The 18,739-nt window shown below is 52.4% G+C and overlaps 3 protein-coding genes across 6 annotated transcripts; 1 reads left to right on the top strand and 2 right to left on the bottom strand.

Moving 5' to 3' along the window:
* Positions 1 to 861: 861 nt before the first annotated feature.
* On the bottom strand, positions 862 to 5,020 carry S100A14 (S100 calcium binding protein A14). 2 transcript variants are annotated; one of them, XM_078078653.1, is made up of 5 exons: positions 3,482 to 5,020; positions 2,947 to 3,007; positions 2,429 to 2,537; positions 1,858 to 2,004; positions 862 to 1,643 (listed from the first exon to the last, which is right to left on the bottom strand). In XM_078078653.1, exons 3-5 carry the CDS (start codon positions 2,456 to 2,458, stop codon positions 1,506 to 1,508), a joined length of 315 nt encoding a protein of 104 aa, XP_077934779.1. In that variant the 5' UTR covers positions 2,459 to 2,537; positions 2,947 to 3,007; positions 3,482 to 5,020; the 3' UTR covers positions 862 to 1,505. The 2 variants fall into 2 exon arrangements, with proteins under 2 accessions (XP_077934779.1, XP_077934780.1); XM_078078654.1 differs by lacking the exon at positions 2,947 to 3,007.
* Positions 5,021 to 5,166: 146 nt separating this feature from the next.
* On the bottom strand, positions 5,167 to 18,620 carry S100A13 (S100 calcium binding protein A13). 3 transcript variants are annotated; one of them, XM_078078652.1, is made up of 4 exons: positions 18,478 to 18,620; positions 16,750 to 16,859; positions 12,423 to 12,582; positions 5,167 to 5,678 (listed from the first exon to the last, which is right to left on the bottom strand). In XM_078078652.1, exons 3-4 carry the CDS (start codon positions 12,573 to 12,575, stop codon positions 5,535 to 5,537), a joined length of 297 nt encoding a protein of 98 aa, XP_077934778.1. In that variant the 5' UTR covers positions 12,576 to 12,582; positions 16,750 to 16,859; positions 18,478 to 18,620; the 3' UTR covers positions 5,167 to 5,534. The 3 variants fall into 3 exon arrangements, with proteins under 3 accessions (XP_077934778.1, XP_035922783.1, XP_035922782.1); XM_036066890.2 differs by lacking the exons at positions 16,750 to 16,859; positions 18,478 to 18,620 and adding an exon at positions 16,129 to 16,270; XM_036066889.2 differs by lacking the exons at positions 16,750 to 16,859; positions 18,478 to 18,620 and adding an exon at positions 13,269 to 13,425.
* On the top strand, positions 16,163 to 17,705 carry S100A1 (S100 calcium binding protein A1). The gene is made up of 2 exons (XM_036066896.2): positions 16,163 to 16,303; positions 17,407 to 17,705. Exons 1-2 carry the CDS (start codon positions 16,163 to 16,165, stop codon positions 17,548 to 17,550), a joined length of 285 nt encoding a protein of 94 aa, XP_035922789.1. The 3' UTR covers positions 17,551 to 17,705.
* Positions 18,621 to 18,739: the final 119 nt, after the last annotated feature.

The raw sequence follows: 18,739 nt of genomic DNA, 5'->3' as shown, positions 1-18,739 counted from the left end.
GTGGAGAAGAAAGGGAAGGGCTGTCACCTGCCCTGATCACCTGGATCACTGGGAGCCCAGTTTCAGGGTCCCCCAAAAGACAAGTTCAGTGAGCATTCCAGGCCAGCCTGGTTGGCCACAGAAACTTCCTTGCTCTTAGGATTTCAGGAGTAATGCCTGATTTCTGTGGGCCCCAGTCAGAAGCCGCAGCAGAGCCTGGCCCCTGGTCTTGCGACTCCCGTTCCGACCACCAGGAGCTGACAGCCATTCCTAGGACCTGTCAGGTGCAGCAGAGGATTCTTCTGGGAACACCCTTCCCCAGGACACCCAAGGGAATTGGCCAGTAGAGACTTCAGCTCTGGGCGCTTGCTCTGTGTCAGGCTCTCTTCTAAGGACTTTATGTGATGTGTCCACTATCCTCTTAACAAATCTGTGAGAGATATGAAGACCCCATTTTACCGATGAGGAAACTGACACTCTGGGAGCACGCCCAAAGCTCCAGAGATGATCAGTGGCAGAGCTGGGCGCAAACCCAGGCTGCTTGGCCTGTTTCTCAGCCCTGCCTTTCCCTTGCTGCCAGTCAGCCAAGGTCCAGCACACCGGGGTCCATCGCGCTTCCCCAGGTGAGCACACGTGGCCGCTCTCCTGTCAGAGGACCAGGCCCTTGGCAAAGAGAAGCCTATCCTTCAGAGAGAACCAGGTCTCCCAGCTTGGGGCCTGGGACCCATCCTCAAGCCAAATCCATGGGGAAAAGTGAGTCCCCACTCACTCCCACTGCAACCACCGCAGCCCCATGTGTCCCGGGCCACCAAGGACTCTGCCATTCACCCCAAACCACCCGTGGACCAAGGTGGGGGGTGGGTGTCCAGTCAAGACAACATCTTTTCTTTTTCCATTTTTTTATTAATCAAATGATACAAAACAACCATCATTCTTTAAATGTCCAAGCACCCAGCTGGTCCTCTCCCAAAGTAACACCCTCCTCCGCCTCTCCCTCAGCCTGATCTTTCTCGTCCCCTGCCCTGGGCCAGGGACAGAGTGCTGGGACGAGGCTGGGGCAGAGCTGGAGGCAGGAAGGTGTAGCACTGGACAGACAGCTACTGTGTGGGTTGGGGAAGAGATTAGGAAGGGCAGGTTCTGAGAGACCCTTTTTAGTAACAAATACCCAGCCCCATTCCCAGCCCCCTTCTTCCAGTCATTTCCGGTAGCCCACCTCCTCTCTGCCCTCCCACCCCCCCCCAACCAAATTACTTGGCCCTCTCACCATCCCTATCCCTCCAGCAGCTCGCCACACCTATCCCTGGCCCCCACCCACCCCGAGCCTCCCTCTGGTGGGGACTCCTGGACCCGTTAGCTCCATGGCACTCCCAGGGATGAAGTGCACAGAGAGCCCTGGGAAGGGTCACTGAGGACTTGAACCTTGCAGAGGTGAGGCAAGTGCAGACGGGGGGATTGTGTGGTGCAGGTGGAGAGGACTTTTATTTCTAGACCCCAACATCCCCCCCAAGAATTCCAGGAAAAGGTTCTCAGCTGCCCCGGACAGGGCTCTCCAGCTTCACACTCCTGGCTGCTTCTCCAATCAGCTCCCAGAAACTCCCAAACTCCAGTTTAGAATCGTTACAGCTGCCCAAGTTGGCAATTTTCTCTTCCAGCCCACAGTTGCTCTGAGGGGAGGGAAGACACCACAGCTCAGCAAGGCAGAACCTCCAATCTTCCTGCCCCACCCTGCCCGGGGGCAGGAAGCAGGACCTGTGCCTGGCACTGGCAAGGGGAAGGGCTAGGGGCTGCTAGTGCCCGGGGCCGGGGCACAGTGGGTGGGGCCTTGGAGACCTTGCTGGGGAAGTCAGGGCGCTGCCTGGGGAGGGGCCCACTCAGTACCGGCATGAGGTGGGGCAGCTGCTGGGTGACCAGGTCCTGTAGTTCGGAGGCGGTCAGCGTCTCCTTCCCACCCTCCACAGAGTACTGGTGGAAGTTCTTGATGAGGGTCTCAATGGCCCTCTCCACGTCGCTGAATTCCTGCGCATCCTGAGGGCAGGGGACATCACCAACATCAGGGAGGTTCCACCCACCTAACAGCACCCTGGCTAATGGGGCAGAAGATAGCTGGAAGGCACAGGGGCTCCCACCCACTCCAGAGCCCAGCATCTAGCCCCCCTGCCCCCACTGGCCTCTGCCCTGAGCCACAGGCCAAGCAAGGCTTCCTCCCTGTCACTGGCAGCCCCCACGCAGGATGGGTTCTAGCACGAGGCATGGACACCTCTTCCCAGGAGGGCTCCTTGTGTGGACACATCACCCTGTGTAGACACCAGAGAGGAGTTTGGGTCTTCCAGGCAAGGTCTAGGGTACAAGGCAAGGCCAAGGCAAGGGGGCAGAAGTCAATAGGGACGCAGACCCTCAAGGTGGAGGAGTGGAGCATGGGAACAGAAAGGCCAGGCATGAATGGGCCCACCTCAGCATTGGCTGACCGACACTGTCCCATGGTGCCCAGTGTGCTTGTCCTGGTGAGAGTTGTGTTGTCCTACAGCTGGCCGCAGGGGAGCCGATGGCTCATGATCTGCCTAGAGGAGGGAGACCGAGGGGAGGGGAGGGCTCAGCATTTCTTTCTCAACTATCCCCTCTGGCTGTACCCCAGATATTCTGTGCCTCACTCAGGAGGTCGGGGCCAGCTCCCCACGAGGCCCGGTCTCTGCGAAGGATCCAGGCAGGAGCTAAGGTCACAGCCCCCAGGCCCACCCATCCAGAGGGAATCCCTTGGGCCTCACCCTAGATCAATCCTCCCACTTCTTCCCACCACTCACCTCTGCTATGCGCGTGCACACACACACACACACACACACACACACACACACTCCAGCCTCTAGGACCTGGCTCCCAGCCCTTCTCCTGGCAGGCCAGGGTAGAATAGCCAAGTGTTGCCCTCTGGACAGGGGGCAGCCCATTTAGTTGAAAAGCCCTGTGTCTCCTTACCTGCTGGGAGCTGCTGGGACAGGATGCTAGGAGTTGGCTCACCTGAGCTCAGCTCTTATACCTGGGGGCAGGGAGGGAAGGCAGGGGGCTGGGCCTCCTCCCTAAGCCGCCCCTGCTATTACTGTGGTCTGGGCTGTGAGCCAGCTGTGTGGGCCCCACCCTCCATTGGCCAGAGCTCCAAGAGCCCGCCCACCCTGCCACTGGAGGGGACCATGGAGGGCTGGGTCTGGATTGCCCCTGGCCCCAGACCAGCAGGCAGAGTCAGGGCAAGAGAAAGGGAAGGGAAGAGTGGGGGCTTGGCAACACTGCAGGGTGAAGCCCGGGAGGAAAATCCCGGAGGAATTGTAGGGCAGGGAAGTGGAGGGGCTTTGAGAAGGAGAATCAGAGGCTGATCGAGGCAGGGCTTGTGGTCCAGAGGGAACGAGGGACATGTGAATTGAGAGAGGTCCCCAGGGACCACTCTGTACTTTGCCATGTCACACACACGCACTCATACTCCTCCCAACAGGGCCAATTTGGGTGGTGACACTCATACCTGCCGTCCCCATGGCTGAGAGGTGGGGAAGGAGCCACAGAAGGGCAGCCTGGTAGAGGGGCCCGACTGAGTGTTGTCCCGACTCCCCTTCAGCTCCCCTCAGCCAGCAAGCACATGAGTGAGAGAGACGCAGATGGGTTACCTGGCAGTTAACAACCTCTCCAAACAGGTTGGGCTGCCTACTTCTCCCTCCCTCAGAAACCCATGCCTTCCCTAACACCCCCCACCCCAATCCAGTGCCCAGGATGACATCCCAGGAAGCCTGGAATGACCCCAGTGGACCTCCTCACCTGATGGGGAGGGGGAAGGGAGAAGGGCAGGCGAGTTAGTGTGGGTCAAGGCAAGGATGGGGTGGGGCCCAAAGCCTGAACTCTGAGGTCAGGAGCATGTCTCCCACGCCCCTCCCAGCCCGTCCCTGTGTCTCCTTCTAGGGCTCCCCTGTACTTCTAGAAGTGTCTCCATGAAAATGCCCTCCCAAGAGTATCTCATTATCTTGTGTTCCTCAGAGGGTCTCAATCTGGGGACCCCCTGAAGGGCTCAATCTGAGGGTTTCTCCAAGAGTGCCTCAAACTTGGATCCCACTGAGGAGTCTCAGTCTGGGGGACCCTCCTAGAGTCTCTCGCTGCGGGGAAGCCCCCTGTGAGATCCCCTCTGGAATGTCTTCAGCCAAATAACCCCTCAGAGTCCCAGCCTGGGGGTCCTTCTGGGGTCTCTCAGTCTGAGGGCACTTAGATGGAAGGTCTCAATCTAGGACCCTTTTTGGTGTGTAGTAGGGAGGTTGTCTCAACCTAAATGTTCCTCTGGACTAATGGACACCAGACCCTGGCAGTGACAGCCGCCAGGCCTCACCCACTGGGCTGCCCTGCCTCTGCTCCCTCTGGTGGCGGGCAATGCAAACCATATGCCCCTCAAGCCAAGGATGGGGAGAAGGGCACCACCGTCCATCCCACAGTCTTCATACCAGATCCTTGTGTCCATTCTTCTGCCTCACCCCTGCTATGCAGGGAGGAAGGAGAGGAGGGCCTAGTGTTCCCAAGCTGCCCATCCAGAGATGATCCTAGTTCATCACAGAGGCTATGGAACATCAACCCAGTTCCACCTATTCTTGTCTTTGTGAGCTCAGCCTCTCTAAAATCTGTCTCCTCATCTCTAATATAGGACCTAAAAATAGCACCGCCCTGGAGGGCAGTGGGCAGGGGATGGGCTAGACGGGGGACAGGCAGTAAGGAGGGCACCTGTTGTGATGAGCACTGGGTGGTGCGTGGAAGTGATGAATCACTGAAGTCTACTCCTGAAATCAATACCACACCATATGTTAACTAACTAGAATTTAAATAAAAATGTGGAAAAAAATAGTACCTACCTCAAAGGGCTGGTGAGAATTAACTAACTTAACACAGGAAAAGTGTTTAGTACTGTGCCTGGTACACAGCAAGCCCTCAACCCAAGTTCACTGCTATCCTTACCATCCCATGACACAAACCCCAGGAATAAGAAAAGTGGGAGCTGCGGAGGCACCTGGCAGAATAGGACTCACTACACCTGCCCCTGAGATCTGTTCCTTCCTTTCATATACTCATTCATCAACCATTTACTTATTGAGCACCTACCCCGTATAAGACCTGGTGCTAGATGCTGTCGAATCCAAAGATGACTAACTTTCCTGGTCCGTAAAGAGCTCGTAATTTTTTTTAAGACTTATTTATTTATTTGACAGAGAAAAAGCACAAGCAGGGGGAGCTTCAGAGGGAGAGGGAGAAGCAGGCTCCCCGCAGAGCAGGGAGCTGACACAGGGCTCGATCCCAGGACCCTGGGATCATGACTTGAGCCAAAGGCAGACACTTAACCAACTGAGCCACCCAGGTGCCCCAAGAGCTCATAATTTTTGGACCCACTCTTGGTTCAGGGCAGAACTTATCCACTGCTTACTCTCAAGAGAAGAAAGAGGGGTAGGTGGGAATAAGAAACATTTATGTTTCAAGAAAGAGGCTTTTTTTGGAGGGAGTGGGGTTCTGCCTGGCTGGCCCCGCCCAGCACTATCCTGGTCAGGGCTTTACGTCTTCCGGATCTCCAGGGCCCTCTCCTTCCGGATCTCCTTGGCCAGCTCCCCTATCAGTCTCCAGTATTCGTGGAACTTGAGCTCGGAGTCCTGATTCACATCCAAGCTCTTCATCTTCTCATCTAAGGAGCCCACATCCTGAGGAGACACCAAAGGAAAGGGCGGGGTTAGAAGTGAGAGTTCTCAAGACAGGGAGAGAGGCAAAACCTGCTAATCTCCACTCTCTTCATATAGGACCTGCCCCGCTGCGGCCCCTGGACAGCGCTGCCACGGTGTCGGGCAGTTAACCACCTCTCCAAACCGGCTGGGCTGCAATGGCGGCAGCCGCAGGAGGTAGGGGGCCCGACTTGTAGTGTTTGCCAGTGTGTAAACACTCCCACCACGGCTGATTATGAACCACAAACACGGTGTCACTGAACACAGAGCTGGGAAGAGATGCACACAGTGGGCTCTCGCCCACAGGTGGTGAGCTCCAGCACACCACTGCACCTGTGATTTGCTCAAGGACCCACTCTGGCCATCCTCAGAGCACAGGACGCTCGGGGGGCCCACGTAGGCACGGACCCACTCTGGGTCCTCAGAGCCTTCTCAGGCCACCTTCCTCCTTCACAGAAAGCTAGAGAAATTCACAGCCCTAAGCTGCTCATTTGCATAACCCCAACGTAGTCTCATTTTTTCCAGTTTGGTTATTAGCCTGGTTGATCAGAGGAATGGCAAAGACAAGGGGTATCTGATTTTGTCCTTGACAAAGTCTCTCATGACAGGACTGTGAAATCAAAGGATATATAAACTGGACCCATGATCAAAGGATCTGTTACTAGATAAACAGTCACAACCAGAACATCATCTACTGAACACGGGACTGATGTCAAGCTAGAGAAGGGCGCCGCCAGCAGAGCCTAACGCTCAGTATTTGAATCAGTATTTGCATGAAGGCAGAGAAGACATGCCAAACCCACAGAGGGCACAAAGCTAAAGCTAATTCATAGAAAAGCTAAGCAAGACCTTTGTAAAAGCCACAATCATGCCTTTTTTTTTTTTTAATATTTATTTGGGAGAGAGAGACAGCAACCACAAGTGGGGGGAGAGGCAGAGGGAGAAGCAGACTCCCGCTGAGCAGGGAGCCCGACATGGGGCTCGAATCCAAGACCCTGGGATCATGACCTGAGCCGAAGGCAGACGCTTAATCGACTGAGCCACCCAGGTGCCCCCACAATCATGTTTAATTGTAAAACACTTTAAGCACTGCCAGTGGAAGGCAAAGATGCCCAGTGTAACATTATACTGGGAGGGAGGAAGACATACAATTAATCAAGAGAAAGAAATAAAAGGTATAAGTGTTAGGAAAGAAGAGGCAAATTCACCTCTTATTATATCAGCAGTTATATAATTGCAGACCTAGGAAAAACCAAGACTGATAATGACTAACATTTCAACAATTGTAAGCACTTAATAGTGCGGACTGTTCCAAGGCTTATGCTAAACACAGGACATGCCTTACTCCATCTAACTTCGTAATCTGCTGGAATGACGGGGACCTTGTCCACCTTGTTCACCACTGTAATCCCAGTGCCAGGGAGAATGTCTGGCACATGGCAGATGCCTGTTCGTCACTGTAACCCAAAGCCTAGGACAGTGTCAGGACAGGACATAGTAGGTGCTCAATAAATATTGACTGAATAAATGCAATCCAACAAGGAAGGTATTATTATAAGTCTATTTCACAGATAAGAAATTAAGGCTCAGGGGCGGCTGGGTGGCTCAGTCGTTAAGCATCTGCCTTCGGCTCAGGTCATGATCCCAGGGTCCTGGGATTGAGCCCCGCATCGGGCTCCCTGCTCAGTGGGAGGCCTGCTTCTCCCTCTCCCACTCCCCCTGCTTGTATTCCCTCTTGCTGTGTCTCTCTCTATCAAATAAATAAAATAAAATATTAAAAAAAAAAAAAAGAAATTAAGGCTCAGAAGGAGTGGGTGACCAGGGAAGACAAGCTAGAATCCGCATTTAACCTAGATTTTCTGACTCAAAGCTTATGCTCTTATCCACTACTCTGTATTTCTTCCCCCCAGTCAGAAAGTATACGAAAGATCCTGTTTAAAAGAGTAACAAATGGGGGCACCTGGGTGGCTCAGTCAGGTAAGCATGTGCCTTGGCTCAGGTCATGATCTAAGGCTCCTGGGATGGAGCCCCGCACTGGGCTCCCTGCTCAGCAGAGAGCCTGCTTCTCCCTCTCCCTCTCCCACGCCCCCTGCTTGTGCGTTCACGCATGCGCTCTCTCTCTCTCTCTATCTCTATCTCTGTAAAATGAATAAATAAAATATTTTCTAAAAATAGTAACAAATGAAATAAAGCACTTAGTCATAAATTAAGAAATTAAGCTTTTGTGAAGAAAAATGAACTGAAGAATATGAGAAAACATGAATAGAAAAATGTACCCTTTTTTTGAAAGACTCCATAGTGTAAAGATGTCAATTTTCCCTGAAATATAATTTTATATGATCCTAATTAAATATCTACAGGATTCCTTTTTTTTAAGTTTTATTTTATTTTACTCTTTTTTAGTAACCTCTACACCCAACATGGGGCTCAAACTCACAACCCTGAGTTCAAGAGTCACACACTCTTCTGACTGAGCCACCCAGGCGTCCCTCTATAGGATTCTTTTTAACATGATTAAATGTTTCTAAAATTCTTCTTGAAAAACAAACTGTGGGATCCACCACAAAATTCTGAAAAATAAGAATAATTGAAAGAAAACCAACCCTACAGGTAATTAAGGCATATTAAAACTACAATAATCAAACAAAATTGTTAATAAATAATAAAGATTAATGAAACCCAATAAAGAGACCCAAAATACATATGGGAATTGAATAAATAATAAAAGTGGTATTTCAGCAGGAAAATTTTAATAATAAAATAAATTTTTTTTTTTTTAATATATTAAACTGAGAAAGACCTTTCCAAACTTGGCATAAAACACAGAAGCCATTGGGCGCCTGGGTGGCTCAGATGGTTAAGCATCTGCCTTCGGCTCAGGTCATGATCCCAGGGTCCTGGGATCGAGTCCCGCATCAGGCTCCCTGCTAGGCGGGGAGCCTGCTTCTCCCTCTGCCTCTGCCTCTCTCTCTCTCTTTGACTCTCATGAATAAATAAATAAAACATTAAAAAAAAAAAAAAACACAGAAGCCATTCACTAGAAGTTTGATAGATTTGACTACAGAAAAATTTTTTATATTCTGTATGGCAAAAACTACCAAAAATAAAGTCAAAGGACAAAGGACAAGTTAGGAGAAAATGTTTGCAACACATACAATAGACAAAAGGCATATTTCTTTATTCTATAAAGAGCTATAATAAATCAATATGAAAAAGAAAATCTCTTAAATAAAAGAAATAAGCAAGCAGTTCACAGAGGATTATCCATGTCCATCAAAAAAAAATTTTTTTTTAAGATTTTATTTATTTATTTGACAGAGAGAGACACAGTGAGAGAGGGAACACAAGCAGGGGGAGTGGGAGAGGGAGAAGCAGGCCTCCCACCGAGCAGGGAGCCCGATGCGGGGCTCGATCCCAGGACCCCGGGATCACGACCTGAGCTGAAGGCAGACGCTCAACGACTGAGCCACCCAGGCGCCCCTCAAAAAAACTTTTTAATGTTCCATTTCAATCAGAATTCAAGAAGTGTAAATCAGAACAAGGGATCAGTTTTCACATATTAGATTAGCAAAAACCAAGTCTGATAAGACCCGATTTGGGCAAGGACGCAGGGAAATAGGCATTTGTATGCACTGTTGGCCTTGAAACCTTGCTTGGGAGGCAATATCCATAAAAATGAAAAATAAACATGCTTTTGACCTAATATTTCTACTGCCACACATTTACCCTAAATATTTTCCTCAAGTATGTAAAGAAATGTAAACAAGAATGTTTGCAAAAGAAAGAAAATGGGTATCAGAAATATCCATCAATAGAAACTTAGCTACATAAATTTGTGTTAACCTATATACCATATGTATAGTGCATCATTTTCTTAAAACAGGAAAGTATCTATTTTTTTTAAGATTTTATTTATTTATTTGACAGAGAGAGAGAGAGAGAATGCGCACATGCACTTAAGCAGGGGGAGTGGCAGGCAGGGGAGAGGGAGAAGCAGGCTTCCCGCGGAGCAGGGAGCCCTTAGCGGGCAGATCCCAGGACCCTGGGATCATGACCTGAGCCAAAGGCAGACGCTTAACGACTGAGCCACCCAGGCGCCCCATGGTTCCATTTTTAAAAAGGTATTTGTAGAACAGTAGTTAAGATGCATTTATTCATTTACTCAACAATTCTTACTTTTTTTTTAAATTTTTTTTTTTTTTAATTTCACTCACTTGATATCTGCTCTAAGTGTTGGAGATAAAACAGTGAGCATATTCCTTTCCTTCATGGGACTTACATTCTTGGTAACATGCAAGTGTGTACGGAAGTCAGGCTGTGATGGGTGTGTTGTGAAAGAAAATAAAGGAGGTAAAGGAATAGAGGACAAGGAAGGTGATCTTTGCATTCTTAGGTGAAGGAAGGCAATGCTGAGGATTTGCCATTTGAGCAGAAATCTGAGTTCAGTGAGAGTAAGACTAGCCAATACCTAAGGAGTGAGCATTTTGGACCAGGAGAGCAAATAAGTATAAGTAACTTTGCTGCGTTTGAGTTTTGCTATAAAGGGGAGCGGAGATATAAGACATAGCAGGAGGGACTTACAGAGCCAAGAGAGAGGGCTGTTTTGGGTTTTGTTTTGTTTTCCTTTTTTTAAGATGGGAGATATTACAGAATATTGGGAAACCAATCAGAACAATCCAGTGGAGAGGGAAAACTGATGATGCCAGAGAGAGGAGGAGGGACTGAAAGAGTCCAGATTTTAAGTGGTGAGAAAGAATGGAGTCGGGCAGCAGAGGAGGGTTGCCTTGGGCAGAGACAGAGGCTTCAGGTAACAGGCAGGCCCCGTAAATGCTGCTCTGCTTAGATTTGGGGAGACAGTACACAGGAGTTTCCTGATTGCTCTTAATTTTCTCTAGAAAATTCTCAGTGAGAGGGAGAATGTGGAAAGAGGGACTGGGGTTTGAGGAGAGGAAAAGTTGTGACATTGTCATCTGAAAGAGGTGGTAAATGAACCAAATTGGGAAATGGAGCAGAATTGGCAGGCTGTGCCGAGGGCCCCCTTGGAGTTTGTGGTTCCAGAATTAAAGACAGACAAGTCAACACTGTGTATCAACTATACTTCAATGAAAAAATAATAATAACAAAAATTATAAAGTGGGACAAGTCAACATGCAACACCTTTTCCTGCAGCCAGATTCAGCTACCCAAGTGCAGAGGCAGAATGGTTCGTAGACGACTGATCGGGTTGTTGTTGTTTTTTCTTTGAGAACGGAAATTTTGCTTTATTTTGGATCTGAGAAAGAATGGTAGATTTAACCCTCAGGTTAACGGAGGTGAAATACTGGACTTAACCTGAGTTGAGATTCTGCCAACCAGCACAGGGAGAAACAGAACCAAGGGATTGAGGGACTGATTGTGTTGCTGCGCCTTAGAACCCAGCTGAGTGAGAAGAGAACTGACACGAGGGGCTGACATGGGAAAGAAAATATGACAGGGTCAGGAGAATGACGGTCCCCATGGAGTCGAGGAAATGCTAGAGTGGGAGGAACAGAACTGGAATGGCAGGAGGTAGTACCCAGGGAAAAGGAGGCTTGAAATTGAGATTCTGGAGGTGGTACATTATTTTGCTAATGACAAGATCTGAAGCAAGAACAAAGGAGTAGGCTGATCAGAAGCAGGACAGAATCTTTGGAAGCAAGGGGTTGAAGAAGTTGAAAGGCCCAGGTGTTGGATGAATTTTCTGTGTGCAGACTGAGGACCCCGACAAAAGCAGTGATGAGAAACAGTAAGGCAGGAGCTGAAGGGGGGCAGGTTCCAAGGAGCTTTGCATAGTAGGAAGAAGAAGAAACTAAGATCTGGAAGCAGTGACAAAAAGCTAAGAGGTCACTTCTTGCATTTCCAGGCCCGGAGGGAGTTGGATTTGGAGGAAAAACCAGTCACTATGTGGCAAGGCTACAGGGAATGTTGAACCTCAGGTGGAGTCTCAAGTCTCCTGAGAGAAGAGGAAGGGAAAAGTCTGAGAAGTCTAGGGATGTACGGGATTTTGCATATGATAGACTGAGTTTCCAAGACGTGTTTGTTGTTTGTTTGTTTATTTTTAAATCCATATCCACACACTTTCACGTGCCTGTGAATTCTCAGAAAGGGTATAAAAGAAACTTAACAGCCTGCTATGATTAGGCAACTCAGAGCGGATGAAATCTAAACTCCTACTCTGTCCAGTGAGTAGGAGAGAAGGAATGACCTTATCCGGTACGTTATTGAGGGGATTCCCAGAGGGGGTGAGAAGTAGTCAAAGATTACTTACAGGTCCCTCCTACCCTGAGGTTCTGTCACTCCATGAACTGGGCTATGATTTTCTTTTTGACAAACCCCTTTCTACAGCTGGGCCTCAGTTTCTATACATGTGAAGTGAGCAGTTTGGTCTGTGCTTTCTCTCGGCCTCCTTCTCGCACTGATGGTCTACGACTCTCCTGGAAGCCACCTTTGGACCCACTGCTGTAGTGGAGAGGTAAGACCAGAGAGCAGACACAAGACCCAACAGCTCTGTCTGAGGGGAGTACAAAGTCCAGTAACACACTTGCACTCTCAGCAACACAGTATGACCAAGCTACACACGCAGTCACCCACACCCTTCTCCACCACACACCTGGGGTCACATTATTGTGCCCGGACACATCACCTCACATCCACAGTGTCCCGCAGCCACGGTCTTCCAAAATCTCAGGCCCAGAGACCCCCACTTACCTTGAGCAAGTGAGGCAACTGCTGAGTGGCCAGTTCCCTAAACTCATCGATGCTGAGGCTACCCTTCCGGCCCCCCTGCCCTGCAAAGGTGAAGAAGGTGCTGACCACGGTCTCAATGGCCGCCTCCAGCTCCGTCAGTGGCTGTGCTGCCATCGGGACTCTGTAGGACGGGCAGGGAGAGAAAGGGAGAGTTAGACTAGACCAGAGTGCCCCTGCCCTGGCATTGGCACCTCAGGCCCCTGCCTGGAAGAAGCATTATGGGCCAGGAGAGAGGGGACAGGGATGGAGCCTGGGGCAGGGACCAGGAAACAACAGCTCAGCGTAGGTGGGGGAAGGGGTGTTTGCTTCCAGAAACACCATCCTCTCTAGGTCTGAGGCTGGTGGTCCTTTCCAAGTGTCAGTGCCCTAGGGACCCCTCGGTGGTGGCCCTGCGGTCTGGAGACCCCTCCGAGAGGAGGCACTTTGGAGCGGCCCCTCTGTGGCCCTCAGTCCCAAGGGCCCTTTCTGGGAGGCTCAGCGGGTCCCGGGGTCATGAGGCTGCCTGTCTCCAAGGCCTGTTTGTGCAGCGGCCCCGCCCGCCCTTCCCCGCAGACAAGCCCGCGGTCAGGCCCACAGCGGCTGCGGTCAGCCTCCGCTCAGGCCGCAGGGGCAGCGGGCACAGGGCCGAGCCCACTCCTCCAGCCCCTTCCCGCCACTCCCCTCCACGAGGACAGCGGCCGGCCCCCCAAAGCCTCCCGAACCGCAGTCCGAGCTGGCTCGGGGAGACGCCCGGGAGCCCCGGGGCGGGGGTGGTGGGGGCGAGGGGCGGGAAGGCGCCCGGCCCCAGGGTGGGGGCACGGGACTCACCGCGGCAGGGGGAGGTGGGCGCGGGAGCCGGAGGGCAGGAGCGAGCGGAGCCCCAGCCCAGCCCGGAGGTGTCCAGCTTCTGCCTTGATGCCGGAGGGAGGAGACCGCCCAGGCCCGCCTCCCGCCCGCCTCCCGCCCCGCAGCATCCGGGCGGGGTGCCCGGGTCCCCCCGCCCGCCCCGGCCCACGCGCGCCCCCCTGCAGGGGGGAGGCGGGAAGGCGCCTCCCGGACAGACCCCCTCTGGGCACCGGGACATCCTAGAGGCCCGAGAGGGAGCCCTGCCCAGGAGTTCAGTCTGAGAAGCACCACTGAGAGCCCTTCCGAAGGAGATCCTGAAAAGGACCCTGCAGCCCAAGACCCCCAAGAGGCTCCCACACACAGAGGGGAATCCCGCTGAGACCCCCGTGGAGAAAGATTTCCTGGACCGAAATCTCTCAGCGGGGAGTGAGACTCCCAAGATTAAGGGATTCACTGAGAGGTCCCCTCACTGAGACCCCTCAGCAGGATCCTCCCCTTTCCTGCCAGTGCTGGGGTGGGGGTGGGGCGAGGCCTCTCCGGGTCCCTCCCAGGACCTTTCCCACCCCCTTCCTCCTGGGCCCTGCCTGCTGGTGCCCAGCAGGGAGGGGGGAGGCAACTGAGGCTGGACAAGAGGACACAGGGCAGCCTGTTCTAGCCCAGGAGACAGAGGGCGCCTCTGTCCACTCCTGGCCCCTTGCCCCACTGGGTGTCTGTCTGTGAAGGGGTGGAGCCAGTGGGGAGGGGGGGGGTCAGTGGGGGAAGGACTGAAGACAGGTCTCCCCACACAGCTCCCTTAGCCACATTTGCAGACTCGTCCGTCTGTCCAGAACCTGCTCCCACCTCAGGTCCGGGCTGACAGTAAGTATCCTGTGCCATCTGTGCTAGGTCTCTCCTGTGGCCAGCTTGGGGGAAAGGGGACTTCAGCAGGGCTCCTAAAGTCTGGGGACAATAGCATTGTGCTGCACCGAGGGTCTGGGAGGGGTTTGAGTGACAGCAGTTTGGGATTTGGGGGAGACAAGGTTTGGACAGTAGTGCAGGGAAGCAAGTGAAGGTCAGAGGGAGGTCTGTGGTATTCCTCAGAGAATGAAGAAGCCAGTGGGGAGCCCAGCCACCAAGCTTCCAGGAGATCAAGCCCTCCTACCACAGAGCCCTCAGAGTGCCCTACCAAGGCTCCCTCAATCTCCCGGTGCTGGGGAAGGGAGCCAGCTCCCACCTTGCTTCCAGGCGGGTAAGAATAAGAAAGCAAATGGAACTGTTGCTTCTGTCCCCACACCCACCACCACCCAGCCTTGCCAAGGGCTCAGGTCCCAGGGAAATCTGGGGGTGGCAGAGCATGGACCATGTGAGATCAAGAGGAGGGGGCATTAGGGTAGTGTACCCACTCCCAACTTTCCTTTCACGTGACCTTCCCTTTCTTGGCTCAGACTTTCAGACTCCTCTTTCCTTCAAGTCTTTCCCTTTGTTTTCCTGTCTGCCCCCTCCCTGCCAAAGTACTCTCCAAACGGCCCCTACATAAAATCCCAGGCTGCTCAAGGGCTCCAGGCAACCTCTAAGTGCCCCTACTGGATGGGGCCAATAACTGAGCCACCAACAGCCCTCCCCCACAAACACTCTTATCCCCTCCATCAGTCCCGGCTTGGGTTCCATCTCCCCAGGTCTCTGTGACAACTGCTTCTCATGTCCAGAGTTCAGGTGACACTCACAAGGTTCCCATTGTAAAGGTGGAATGTCATTTGATCAGGGCCCATTGTTCAGCCCCCCAGGCCTGGGGAAAGACAAGGACACCTGATCTGAGACACCTGAGCTGTCCCCTGAGGCTGTGGAGGGGATGACCATCCCAAGGCCAAAAGAAAGAGGCCCACTGGCTTGGCAGTCCCCTCTCAACAAAACCCTCCATTTTTCTCTTCTTCTCTCCCCTTGAATTCAGAGGACATACTCAGCCTTTTATCTCCCCCAACATATATCAGACCCATTCTCCCACTACCACTGTCCTCACATCATCCAGGCTGGGCCTAGGCGAGGGAGTGGGCAGCAGCAGGGACAAGGCCCCAGGGGTCTCCTCTCCCTCACGCTGGGAGCCCTGGCTCCGGGGAAAGGCTTGGTCATTCCTCTCTCGCTTCCCACCATCACCCGATGGAAGGCCTGATTCTGCAGAGAAGTAAGAGGAACCAAACTAGAGGTAATGGAGGTGCACCCCGGGGAAACCGAAGTGACCTGTTCGGGAGAGAGCAGAGTTGAAGGACCAAAAGAGGCCCCAGTCTGCTGACAGGAAGCTCAGAGGCACTTAGATCCCCGTCCCCATGAAGCCTTGGGCCAGCCACTCTGGCTGCCACTCTCTCCATCAGGCTGGCTGAGGGCACCAGACTGGCTCCGTGCCAGGGGTAGACAGCAGAATCAAGGCCGTAGAGAACGCAGCTCACCACCCTCAGCAGCAGAGCTTAGCTGTGCCAGGCAGGCAAGGCAGGGTAAAAATAGAGCCAGAGGAAGCTTGGCAGTGTCCTGTGACCATCCCCACCTGCCTGCCCCGCCCTCCTCAGTGTCCACCCAGGCAGCCAGGAGCCACTGCAGAGTCCACTGCAGGCCTCTAGAGCCAGCCCAGCTCCAGCGGCTCTACCTCCACGGCCCCAGTCCCTGACTCCCTCTGGCTGGGATATGGATTGAGGGACACAGAGAACAAGCCTGGATTTAGGCCTGTTTGGGTTCCCACATCCTAAAGTCTCAGTGAGAGATAAACTGCAGTGTGGCTCTGCTCTCAGGGCGACTTCAGGTGCAGGACCAGGGCCAGGTCTGAGGGCTCCCATCCCCCCAACCCCAGATACCCTGAGCATGGTCCCCAACTTACTTCCATGGTGGGGGGTGGGTAGGTGAGCTGCGCGATGGGCTCTGAGCTGGAGACAGCGATGGAGACTCTCATCAATGTGTTCCATGCCCACTCGGGCAAGGAGGGAGACAAGTACAAGCTGAGCAAGAAGGAGCTAAAAGAGCTGCTGCAGACTGAGCTCTCCGGCTTCCTGGACGTGAGCACAGAGCGGGGTACAGGGTGGGGTGGGGGAGGGGGGAGGAACAACAACTGGGGACCTCCCTACCATCTTTCCACCCCACCCCAACTCAGTCCAATCATCTTCTTCTTCTCCCAGACTTCTTTCCTGGATTTTTCTTGGTTCAAGACAAAATACCCTAATTTGTTAATCACCTGTTAAGTGCTAGGACCCATGCAGACGCATCATTAAAGAAGGCTCACAGTCTAGAAGGGAAAGACTGACACATGGAAGTAAACCATGAACACCAGGAAGTAATCTGTTCAGGAGAGCCCAGAGTTGAAGGATCAAAAGAGGCCCCAGTCTGCTGACAGGAAGCTCAGAAGCACTTAGATCCCCGTCCCCATGAATCCTTGGGCCAGCCACTTAGGAACTACACAGAGCTTTAACAGAATTGCCAGAAAGAACTTCGGGACAATACTAACCTGACTGAAGTGGGCTTCTCCAAAGAGGTGGCACTTGAGCCATGGATTTCCACTGGAATATTATTAGGATAAATGTAGACATATTAGGAGGTATCTGCATGAACAAAAGCCTGGAGGAAAGAACATGGAGCATGCTCAGTAGTTTTGACCAGAGTGAAGGATGCAGAAAAGTAGGCTGCAAATGCTGATTATTCTATAATAAAGAAGCCAGGAGAAAGTGCACCAGCTTTGAGGTTTTATCAGGCCTGGGCTCCAATTTTGACCCTGCCACCTTCCAGCTGTGTGACTTAGGCACGTTATTTAACACCAACTGTTAATTTGTTTATTCTCTAGTATGCAAATAATGAAACCTACCTCATACTGTTTGTGTTAGAATTAACAATTTTACAAGACAATCCCTGTAAAGCTTCTCTAGGCACTCAACATATGGTAATCGATGTTGTTATTACTCTGCCTTGTTAAGGGGTTTATTCTGTAGGTAACAGGAGGCCACCAGTGTTAGTTTTAAGGAGGGACTCAGAACAGTCCCATAATTAGATGTAGTTCTGCCTCTTGCTCACCTCTGCCTCCTTCTTCCCAATCAGCTACCCCCCCTTGCCCCGATTCAGTACTATTCATCTCCCTATAAACCCACCTCTCCATCTCCTCCCTCCACAGGCCCAGAAGGATGCAGATGCTGTGGACAAGGTGATGAAAGAGCTAGACGAGAATGGAGATGGGGAGGTAGACTTCCAGGAGTACGTGGTGCTGGTGGCTGCCCTCACAGTAGCCTGCAACAACTTTTTCTGGGAGAACAGTTGAGCAGACAGCCCCAGTGGGCAGCGCCCTTCCCCCTCCTTCCCCCCACCCCACTTTTCCCTCCCTACACTCCTACCCTTGCCCACCCTCCACCAAGGGCGCAAGAGTAGTGGGCCAAGCCTGCAACTCATCTTTCATTAAAGGCTCTTCTCTGGCCAGCTGCTGTCTGTCTCCTTTGGGGTCTGGGAGTGAGTAAATCAAGGTTGCTCACTCCCAATTCACCTTATTTGGGAAGGGATCTTATTCGGAGAGAGGTCAAGGGGACATTACATCTTCCTAGCTGAGGAATGCTCAAGGCCCAGGAAGGTAGGTGTTCAAAGTTCCAGCTGCAAAGACAGAAGAATTTCCCTTCAGTCTGCAAAGAATATTTACTGAGGACCTACCATGTGCTAAACATTGTGTAGAAACTGGGGGTGTAGCGGTGCACAAAACAAACACGACCCTTACTGTCACATAGGTAAAGTCCAGTAAGGATGCCAGACCATTAAACACACACACACACACACACACACACACACAAATGCTAGGAAGAAAACGAAAGGATCATGATGCACGTATATGCAGATGGGTTGAAGATGTGTTCATTCACTCATTCCTCAAACATCTGAGTATTTTTATTGTGTACCCAGGCATAAGAAAAATCCTGTGTAGGTCTGCATCGAAACGCACAGGACTGGCAGATGGGGAGGGCATGGAAGGGGGAGCAGGGACACAAAGACACCCCCCCACAGGGATTTAACAATATTCAGGACGAGAAAAATATGCACAGGCATTGGTGACCGGCGTAGGATCCGGCGCCTTGGCCTTGGCTGGGGCGTCTATGGCTCTTCACAGCCCGGAGAGAGCCCGCGTCCAGCACCGGGGCCCAGGTGCTCGGGAAGAGGCACCGAGGCAAATCCCGCGTACAGAGTTGTGGATGGTCGCCCTTACCCGGGGCGGGGCGCCGCGACGTCTTTCTCCCCGAGACCGAAACTGCTCTAAGAGGTCCAGGTTACAACCACCCTGCCTGGACCGAGAACCTCCGAGACCACCAACCGCGAGCACTGGCCTCGCCCCTCCGCGGGCGGGGCGGAGTGTAACTCAGACCCCACCTTTGCTAAAGCCCCGCCTTCTCCCTAGGGCTCCGCCCCAAACCCCGCGCAGGCGTAGCGCTCACCTTCTCCCATCACCCAGCTGTGCGCGGATCTGACGT

Source organism: Halichoerus grypus, chromosome 7 (assembly GCF_964656455.1).
Source record: "Halichoerus grypus chromosome 7, mHalGry1.hap1.1, whole genome shotgun sequence".
NCBI lineage: Eukaryota > Metazoa > Chordata > Mammalia > Carnivora > Phocidae > Halichoerus > Halichoerus grypus.
This window is presented reverse-complemented; position numbering and strand designations above follow the sequence as displayed.

Excerpts from the sequence above, each read along its gene's own strand:
- S100A14 (XM_078078653.1), bottom strand. The coding sequence starts at position 2,458 with ATGGGACAGTGTCGGTCAGCCAATGCTGAG. Across the intron at positions 2,005-2,428 it reads GTCGGTCAGCCAATGCTGAG|GATGCGCAGGAATTCAGCGA; the intron begins GTGGGCCCATTC and ends CCCTGCCCTCAG. Across the intron at positions 1,644-1,857 it reads AGCTGCCCCACCTCATGCCG|AGCAACTGTGGGCTGGAAGA; the intron begins GTACTGAGTGGG and ends CCCTCCCCTCAG.
- S100A13 (XM_036066889.2), bottom strand. The coding sequence starts at position 13,414 with ATGCTGCGGGGCGGGAGGCGGGCGGGAGGCGGGCCTGGGCGGTCTCCT. Across the intron at positions 12,583-13,268 it reads GCCCACCTCCCCCTGCCGCG|AGTCCCGATGGCAGCACAGC; the intron begins GTGAGTCCCGTG and ends CCCGTCCTACAG. Across the intron at positions 5,679-12,422 it reads AGTTGCCTCACTTGCTCAAG|GATGTGGGCTCCTTAGATGA; the intron begins GTAAGTGGGGGT and ends GTGTCTCCTCAG.
- S100A1 (XM_036066896.2), top strand. The coding sequence starts at position 16,163 with ATGGGCTCTGAGCTGGAGACAGCGATGGAGACTCTCATCAATGTGTTC. Across the intron at positions 16,304-17,406 it reads AGCTCTCCGGCTTCCTGGAC|GCCCAGAAGGATGCAGATGC; the intron begins GTGAGCACAGAG and ends CTCCCTCCACAG.